The sequence below is a fragment of the Eucalyptus grandis genome, chromosome 5, assembly GCF_016545825.1.
Source record: "Eucalyptus grandis isolate ANBG69807.140 chromosome 5, ASM1654582v1, whole genome shotgun sequence".
NCBI lineage: Eukaryota > Viridiplantae > Streptophyta > Magnoliopsida > Myrtales > Myrtaceae > Eucalyptus > Eucalyptus grandis.
Window position 1 is genome coordinate 57,833,042 of NC_052616.1, and position 9,235 is coordinate 57,842,276.

Genomic DNA, 9,235 nt, shown 5'->3' on the forward strand with positions numbered 1-9,235 from the left:
ATCTACACTAAAAAGAAAAAATTGCCCCCAATATTTGAATTGCAATTTAATATGATGGCCCCATTCATTTTTTTTTTCGATTTTGCAAGTAACTATAATTGAAAATTTCTCATGTTTTGTTTTTTAGCGTATTAAAGAAGTGTGCATTCTTGTATATTCTTATAATATTTTATGTATTCCGTATAAAATTATTTCACTAATAAGGAAAAATGACATTCTTTGATATAGTATAAAACTGAAAAGTTTCTTCTTTTAATTATTGATCTTATAACAACTTATTTATTTTTGTTCCTTTTATCTCAAAAGCTTGCTTTCTTGGTGAAATTTTTATTAAGTTAATTAGTCTAAAATATATATAAAGTCTCTTTATCTACTATACCAAAGATTTTATCTTTTTTCCCTTATTATATTGATGGATAATTTTATATAGAGCATGTTAGACATTTGAAGAATATTTAGGAATACACTAAAAACATTTTGCACATGAGGTATCTTAATTTTTTTCATAAACACTTCATAGATTACATTAATTTTTGTTAATCCAAAATAATGATATTTCACTGGCATTTTCAAAAAGAAATTCTTATTTTGCCTATAAATTTCATCTACTTAACAATTTATCCATAAATTTGATTGACAATGTAGAAAAGAATTAGATTTCTTAGAAATTTTCTCTTTTAGATAAAATGAATTTTTATGGAAGTAATATATTGCCATAAAAAAAGAAAAATATGGTGTCTTTAATATACATGAAAAATCTACAATAAACAAGAACTAAATACATATGAAATTCTTAATTACGGTAAGTAGATCCCACATATATATATATAGAAAAACTAAAAAAAATAAAAAGGAAAAGTAAATAAACTTGAGACCCCCAATTTGAATCGTAATTGGAGATAGAGGACAATTTTATCTCTCATATAGAGGGTAGAAATAGCGCCGCCTTTTATTTGTTTATTTATTTATTTATTTATTTATTTATTTATTTATTATGTCTTTTTTATGAAAATCCGCCTACACGACTCTCAGGCCACTAGGCAAGGTCGGTAGAGACGACGTCCGGACCGGACCGGTTCGTGAGCGGACCGGACCGGTTTCGGGCTCCAGGGTTACGAATCCCCCCCTGCTTGGCGCTCTCTGTTAACGGACAAACCGCCGCCGCCTCCTCCTCCGTCTTTGGCTCCGCGCGGCGAGCGAGAAGGAGGTCGGCGACGAGGGCCGCCGTCGAGTCTCCGATTCGACTAGCTTCCGAGTCCGCAACTCAGTCGGCCGAGCGCGCCGAGCTGACTCGTTCATCTCGACCGAGGTATGGAGATTTTCGGGAGCTCGCATGCAGCTTCGATTTTTTCTATTTTTCTTTTTCTTTTATCTTTTCTGCGTGGAGGCGGAGGAAGGCGGCGGCGGTGGCGGCGGCGGCGGCGGCGTGGTTCTGCTTCAGGCGGTTGCGGCGAAACCGCATTGGGCGGCTCTCGATACAATAGAAATAAGATTGATTGCTCTTGCGCCGCGGAATGTAGACGCCGCAGTTTGAATTTTGAGAGCTTGCTCCGGTTCTGTTTGCATGCTGGCTTTAGAGCTTTAGAAGGTCGAAATGAGAGCGTGACTCGATCGGCAGGCTAGGGTTTTTCTCCGAAGATGTCGAAAGTCGGATTTCTGTGGAGTAGGATCTCAACCGGTTCGTGTTCTCAGGTTCGGAGGAGTTCGGCTGCGGCAGGACGGAGGAGGGGACTTTCACATGGGGGATCCCGCGGGGCTGTGTGATCTGAAGGTTGGGGAGGAATCGTTTAGGTAAGTTTATGCGCGAGTTTTGCTTATGTTTCGAGTTGTTTATGATCGTGTTATGTTCGGGAACCGTGATTGTTCCGGTGATTTTGGCATGGAGAAGTTGTAATTAGCCTTTTGCAAATTTTGAATCGCCTGAAGTAATGGATCGTTTTGGGATGTAATAATCTGAGGTTCTGTGTGCTTTTCATGGATAATCAACACATGCTTTTTCCTGTGTTTTTGCTTGTCAATGTGGTTGAATGTTAATTTAGGCATCTTAAATGACATGTCTGGATTAACTATTAACGAGTGGAAATAGCAAGTATAATCTGTTCCTGATATCACACTGAATTTACTAAAGTCACGTGGTCATGCTTTTGACAGTGTTAGAAGCGATGATTGCAATGCATTAATCTTGCCGAAAAAGAAGAGGAAGGACAGGAAAGGCATGAATCAGGTAGGATAAGTGTCCTTTAGTTTCCTCTTCTGTTCTCTTTCAATGTCATGGAAGGAGTTTTAATAGTTGAATCTGTCTGTGCAGCAGCATGGGAAAAGAAAATCAAAGACTCTGCCTAATCCTAGTAATTCTCAAAAGAGAAAGAATGAGAAATTGGAGGTGACTTCTGATGCTTGGCTTTTGCTTGCTTATTGTGTATTATATTATGTTCACTGAATTCATTCTTTGCTTCATGTTGTTATAGGAAGACAAGCAAAGGGCTGTGCTTCTATCACAAAGCATGGAGATGTTGGAGTATGTAACTGCCATTTGCTTTTAATGTGGATGACTGATGATTAAACTTACAGGCTTTGCCTACTTATTGATCATGTCATAATTTCCTCCTTCAGGAAGCACAAGATTCCAGATTCTGCATACTCTCTGCTGCAGTCATCACGGAATATTGGACGGGTTTTGTATTGTATTTTTCATCCACTTGTTGCTAACTAAAATATTTTTGGGCCGTTACTTAGCCAGATGCTTGTTTTCTCTTTAGGCCGAAACTATGCGTGAAAAACGTTTGAAGGTCGTGCAATTTTCCAAGGCTGGGCTAAGAGATCCCCTTGGGAGCAGAGATATGGGCAATGCTCCTAGTGAGAGTGAGCGCGCATCAGACAGTTGTCAATCAATTAGTGAGCAAGATATTGACAAAAGTGATAGTTTGGAGCCAACTAAAGTACAAAAGAGATGTTTAGATAGTGGATGTGCTCCTTTTGACTCTTCTCAAGAATTGTTTGGTGGCAAAAGTGTTGACACTGCTAATGAATCAACTGAGCAACCTCCGGTTAGAAAAGCTGCCTACTTTGATACATTCAGCAGTGGAGATGTGCAAATTTCCTCACACATTACTGGCACTCATGATGACAGAGAGAATGCTTGCTTCTTGGTATGCTCGAATGTGGTTTTGCTTGTTCTGAATATGAGTTTTGTTGGGCTAATGTTGAAATGCTAATTTTAAAATAAAATTTACTGAGTTGAGATATCTTCTGCGTCCGATAGCCTTTGCTAAATTTGACATAGTTTTCTGACTTATCCGTGTTTACTGTTTAGAACAGATACTGATTCTGAAATATTTCTAAATATCTTCTTGGTTAAGAAGAAATTTTAGTGTGCACGTCTGTCCATGCATTCACCCGTACACAGTCATGTCCATGCATATTGCTCACACACCTGTGTGCCTATAGGCATGTGCTTGTGTATGCATTCACATGTAGTTGGCCTGTGTTTTTATGGGTGGGCATGGGTGGCTGTGCATGGGTGTAGTGGTATGTGTTCGTGTAGGCAGAATTGTGCTTGGGCTTGCATATGTGGATGCATGCGTCCTCTTTGTTGTGTATTAAATGTATTCAGAGGGATCTTAGAGGATCCTGAACTGTAATAGTTTCACAGAGTCCATTGTTTCTCAATCATAATATGCTTTTACTGTTGAATTACTGGAGAAGCAATCCAATGAGATTAGTGATGTACATTTGCATCTTTTAAAATAAATGTTCCCATGCATGTTACGAACTTACGATATGCACTTGCTCTAATGTAATCATGTCACATGACCAGGTTGTTCTCGTCCTTTAAAATTTTCTAAATAACCAGGTAGTGCCTTCTAGGTATGCAAGTATGGGAAGAAACAGATTGGCAGCTTCATGCTTCTTGTGAGCAGATTTTAATCTCGGAAATTCTTCTACTCGTCATTAACTCAATAATTTTCTAATAAGTTGTGTGTTTGTTTTGACCGGATATTTTCCAAGATCACTTTGTCCTCCTGTGTTATGTAATACTTTACATGATGAATCTCGTTTTGCATATCCTCTTGCACAGATTACAGTGATTATTACTGTGGAATGTGCATGGTAATGAAAACTTCATATGCAGAATCTCTCCTTGTAACTTTTTCGTGGTTGTTGATTGTAAGGATTCTGGGATTTGAATGCATGGCAGGATAGGGCAGAGGATACTTTGAAATCGGAGTTTGACAAGACAAGCCTGTCACAGTTGAGTGGGCTAGTGACTACCCCTATTATAGTGCATGTATCGAGGCCAAAGGAAGTTGAAGACAAGAGAAAAGATCTTCCAATGGTCATGATGGAGCAGGAGATAATGGAATCTATTAATTACCATTCCACTATTATTATCTGCGGAGAAACAGGCTGTGGTAAAACAACACAAGTTCCACAGGTAAAGTAGGCTTTGACTTTGTATTATCGTGAAGATGTTGTGCTTTACAACTTATTTGAGTGAGTTTGACTACAATTGCTTCTCCAATGTTTTCAGTTTTTATTTGAAGCTGGATTTGGTTCAGACCTGTCTACTGTGCGGAGTGGAATAATTGGTGTAACTCAACCACGTCGGGTTGCTGTCCTTGCTACTGCAAAGCGTGTGGCATATGAACTTGGTCTTCACCTGGGTAAAGAGGTGGGCTTTCAAGTTAGGTATGATAAGCGAATTGGAGATGGTTGTGCCATCAAGTTTATGACTGATGGAATCTTATTGCGGGAAGTTCAGGTTCACTTTCACCAACTCTACATACTATATACAAGTCGATGAAGTAGCACATCAATCATATCTTGACTTGTGTATGAGTATCTGCTTAGTATTCTCTTTTTAAGGACAAACTTTCCTTTTTGCTGGGTTTTTGGAATAATCTACTGCATATGCATTGGTTAGTTGTTCTTTTGTCTTGTTTTCAATCAAGCATGTGCTGAATGGACGGTGCCATCGATTACCCAGCGAAGGTAAGTTAGAGAAATGAGAAGGGGACTAGAATTGGGTGAATCTTTCTTTTTATCTGATTTATCTCTGAAAATAAACTGCCCCCATCAAGTAGGTTTTGGATACTCTTGGCCTGTTGGTCATTTGCAAGAGCCCTCAGGGTTCTTCCAAAGTTTGATTATTTTGTTAATATAAACCTGGCATCGGCCAATTTATACTTCCATACTACTAGTGGTTCTTGGTGTTTTCACCTCAGAATGAGTTCATTTACAAGCATGCTTTATCAGGTGGGGAAAATTGTACAATTGCTTTATCAACATTTTTTGTTTAATTTCATCTGCAGAATGACTTTTTGTTGAAGCGTTACTCCATCATTGTTCTGGATGAGGCTCATGAGAGAAGCTTGAACACAGACATACTTATTGGAATGTTGTCACGCATTGTACAATTACGTCAGGTGACAATTGTCTTTTAATTATTCATTCTTGATCTGTTGGATATGTCTGTGTCTTTTGTAGAGATTGCTAAACAATCTTTTTCTTGATTGTAGGATCTATTTGAGAAACAGCAGAAAATGTTACAATTAGGACAGTGTCTGAGTCCTGAAAGCATGATTTTTCCATTAAAACTTGTGTTAATGAGTGCCACCTTGCGGGTAGAAGACTTTATTTCTGGAAAAAGGTTATTTCGTGATCCTCCTCCAGTGTTGGAAGTTCCTACTAGGCAATACCCAGTCACTGTACATTTTTCAAAGAGAACAGAAATTTTAGACTACATTGGTCAAGCATATAAGAAGGTGATTTCAATAAACAAGAGGCTGCCACCTGGGGGCATACTTGTTTTTGTTACTGGGCAGAGGGAAGTTGAGCATTTATGCCGGAAGCTTCGCAATGCTTCAAGACAGCTAATTAACAAAACCTCCAAGGAAAATGAAGAGAATGATCTCAATGCAGTCTCTGAGTTAGGCAATACCGAGGGAGTCAATTTGAAAGAAATTGATGAGGCATATCAGCTTGATACTAACCAAGTGCACCAGCAAACCGACAGGTTTAGTTCTTATGAGGAAGATCAGTTTGATATGAGTGAGGAAGAGTCAGATGTGTCCCATGATTCGAGTTCAGATAGTGAGTGGGAAACTATTGATGATGATGCTGCTCATCTGTTGGACAAGAATCCATCAGATGATGCGGGCCTTTCGGAAGTTCTTGGGGAGGAGGGAACACTTGCTTCACTAAGAGCTGCTTTTGAATCTCTGACTAATAAGATTCCTTCAAAATGCGAGACAGAATCGACAAACTCAACCAATCAGGGAGGACATTCAGATGGGATGGATCTCAGTATGGGGAAGAACAGGGCAGATAATGCTTCTTATGCTTGTCCGATGCATGTCTTGCCACTTTATGCAATGCTTCCTGCAGCACAACAGCTTCGTGTATTCGAGGAGGTCAAGGAAGGCACAAGACTAGTGGTTATTGCAACGAATGTTGCTGAAACTTCTTTAACTATTCCTGGTATAAAGTATGTAGTTGATACAGGAAGAGAAAAGGTGAAGAACTACAACTCTTCCAATGGGATGGAGACGTATGAGATACAATGGATAAGTAAAGCATCGGCTGCACAGCGTGCTGGAAGAGCAGGAAGAACTGGTCCTGGTCATTGCTACCGTCTCTATTCTTCTGCAGTCTTTAATAACATATTTTCTGACTTCTCCTTAGCTGAAATATCTAAAATACCTGTTGACGGGGTTGTCCTTCTCATGAAATCTATGGGTATTGATAAGGTGGGTCCAATGCAATCCTGCTCTACTAGATAATAATTTGATTTTCATGATGAAGTACAATGATGTTTGCTTCTGCACTGTGGATGTCCATGTATCATCACCTTTCATCTTGTGCAACATTGCTACATAAAGCTGCCTTTGCAAGGTGTTGCTGCACACCCTTTTTTTATTTATGCTTGTGTTTATTAAGTGTGCTGTTTATTCATGACCACGCTTTTATTCATGACCACGCTTCTTAAGCTGGTACAACCACATGATGGTCAATTTTTTTAACCTCACCACTGAGTCTTTGATTATTTAATTATGGGCCTGATTGATTGCTTTAGTTCCTTGCTTATACAGCTTGCAAATTTCCATTTCCTACACGGTTGGATGGTCATTATTTTAACCTCACCGTGAGTCTTTGATTATTTAGTATTGGGCTTCAGATTAATTGCTTTTATTCTTTGCTTATTCAGGTTGCAAATTTTCCATTTCCAACACAGCCCGAACCAACAGCCTTGCTTGAAGCGGAGCGCTGCTTGAAGGCTCTTGAAGCACTTGACAGTAGTGGGAAATTGACGTCCCTAGGGAAAGCCATGGCTCGTTATCCAATGAGCCCCCGCCATTCTAGGATGCTCCTAACTGTTATCCAAATCATGAAGATGGTTGATAATTATGCTCGGGCAAGCTTAGTTCTCGGATATGCAGTTGCAGCTGCAGCAGCTTTAAGCTTGCCAAATCCGTTCATCACGCAGCTTGAAGGGAGTAAATCAGATGGAGAAGGGTTGGAGAAACCCGAGGAATCTGCTTCTTTAAGCAGGGAAGGTAGGATGGACAATCAAGAAAAATCCAGGAAAAAGGAACTTAAAGAAGCTATTCGTGCGTCACGTGGGAAGTTTCATAATCCATGCAGTGATGCTCTCTCCATTGCTTATGCGCTACAGTGTTTTGAATCTTCGAGAAGTCAAGTAGCTTTCTGTGATGAAAACTCATTGCATCTTAAAACAATGGAGGAGATGTCAAAGCTGAGAAAACAACTGCTTCAATTGGTCTTTGCTCAAAGCATTGACTTTGACCCAAAATTCTCATGGACTCATGGAAAGCTAGACGATGTAGAACGTGCTTGGAGGGTTCCCTCCAATAAGCACCCTCTGCAATTGAATGAGGAAGAGGTCTTGGGCCAAGCTATTTGCGCCGGTTGGGCAGATAGAGTTGCAAAACGTATTAGAGGAGGTTCATCAGATGGGGATGGAAGAGCTCGTGCAGTTCGGTATCAGGCTAGCATGGTTAAAGAAACCGTATTTCTCCATCGTTGGTCGTCTCTTTCTAACTCGGCGCCTGAGTTTTTAGTGTACAGCGAACTTCTTTATACCAAGAGGCCTTACATGCATGGAGCAACGAGTGTGAAGTCAGACTGGCTCGTAAAGTATGCAAAGTCTTTGTGTAGTTTTTCTTCACCTCTCACGGACCCCAGGCCTTATTATGATCCCAGAGCCGACCAAGTTCTCTGTTGGGTGGTCCCTACCTTTGGCCCGCACCTTTGGGAGCTTGCTTTGCATAGTGTGCCTATTCTTGACGGTACGCATCGCATTGCCGTATTTGCCTATGCATTACTTGAAGGTCAAGTTTTGCCTTGCCTAAAATCTGTGAGGAAACATATGGTTGCGCCACCTGCTACCATTCTGAGACCAGGGGCCTCAAGCCAAAAAAGGGTCAGTAATCTTCTTTTCAGTCTGAAAAGTAGGATGATCGACTGTTGTGCTAGGCTACAGGAGGTCTGGAAGGAGAATCCGATGGAATTGCATTCAGAAGTTTCAGACTGGTTTCAGGGAAATTTTCAGCATCAGTTTGATGAACTCTGGTCCCAAATGCTTTCCGAGGTACTTTTGGGACATCGGGAACGGTTTCCGAAGAGGGCAAAGCGTGAGAGAAGATAAAGCAAACTGCTTAAAGAAGAGTTCGGGTGAGTACAATTTTGATCTACTGATGTTGATCTTGAGAGGCTTTAACCTGTACATATGATCCGATGATTCTTAAATTATAGGAAATTGTACTTAAAGATTATTGTGTTGTATTATGACTGGAGACGAGAGACACAACAGTGCATTTTTGACTTGATGATGCTCGCAATCTAGTTTCTTTTGTTGCTTCTCTAGACAGTTAAAAGTACGTTTGCACGTTAGATTGAGAGAAGTATCCTTGTGCGGAGGGATGAATCAGGGTTGATTAATAATTTGAGAAAATACAAGGAAGTTGCATAAGTTTTTGAATGAGGATTGAAATGACACAGACCAGAAAATAGGGAAAAGTACACCAGGAAGTGTTGAAATTATTATATGGAATACGATGTCAAGTCCTAAAACTTGTCCAACAATAACTACGTATTACAACTTTTAAAATAGTTTACTCGAGTGACTTTAGCTATTTTTCTCTTAGGAAAATTGCAGGTAAGATCTTATGGTGACACTTATTCTTTAAATAGTCCAGTGAGGCAAATTGTGATC

The 9,235-nt window shown here is 39.9% G+C and overlaps 1 protein-coding gene across 3 annotated transcripts; it reads left to right on the top strand.

The window, feature by feature from the left end:
• The first annotated feature begins 1,100 nt into the window (after positions 1–1,100).
• On the top strand, positions 1,101–8,913 carry LOC104445712 (ATP-dependent RNA helicase DEAH13). Of its 3 annotated transcripts, none has more exons than XM_010059625.3 (12): positions 1,101–1,309; positions 1,693–1,791; positions 2,152–2,224; positions 2,309–2,383; positions 2,469–2,518; positions 2,614–2,674; positions 2,760–3,149; positions 4,199–4,435; positions 4,532–4,762; positions 5,313–5,426; positions 5,520–6,749; positions 7,208–8,913. In XM_010059625.3, the coding sequence occupies exons 2-12, from the start codon at positions 1,739–1,741 to the stop codon at positions 8,666–8,668; spliced, it is 3,975 nt and encodes a 1,324-aa protein (XP_010057927.2). In that variant the 5' UTR covers positions 1,101–1,309; positions 1,693–1,738; the 3' UTR covers positions 8,669–8,913. The 3 variants fall into 3 exon arrangements, with proteins under 3 accessions (XP_010057927.2, XP_010057928.2, XP_039168510.1); XM_010059626.3 differs by having other exon boundaries at positions 2,312–2,383; XM_039312576.1 differs by lacking the exons at positions 1,101–1,309; positions 1,693–1,791; positions 2,152–2,224; ... (2 more) ...; positions 2,614–2,674; positions 2,760–3,149 and adding an exon at positions 3,242–4,110.
• The last annotated feature ends 322 nt before the right edge of the window (positions 8,914–9,235 follow it).

Excerpts from the sequence above, each read along its gene's own strand:
- LOC104445712 (XM_010059625.3), top strand. The coding sequence starts at position 1,739 with ATGGGGGATCCCGCGGGGCTGTGTGATCTGAAGGTTGGGGAGGAATCG. Across the intron at positions 5,427-5,519 it reads GCATTGTACAATTACGTCAG|GATCTATTTGAGAAACAGCA; the intron begins GTGACAATTGTC and ends TCTTGATTGTAG. Across the intron at positions 6,750-7,207 it reads AATCTATGGGTATTGATAAG|GTTGCAAATTTTCCATTTCC; the intron begins GTGGGTCCAATG and ends TTGCTTATTCAG.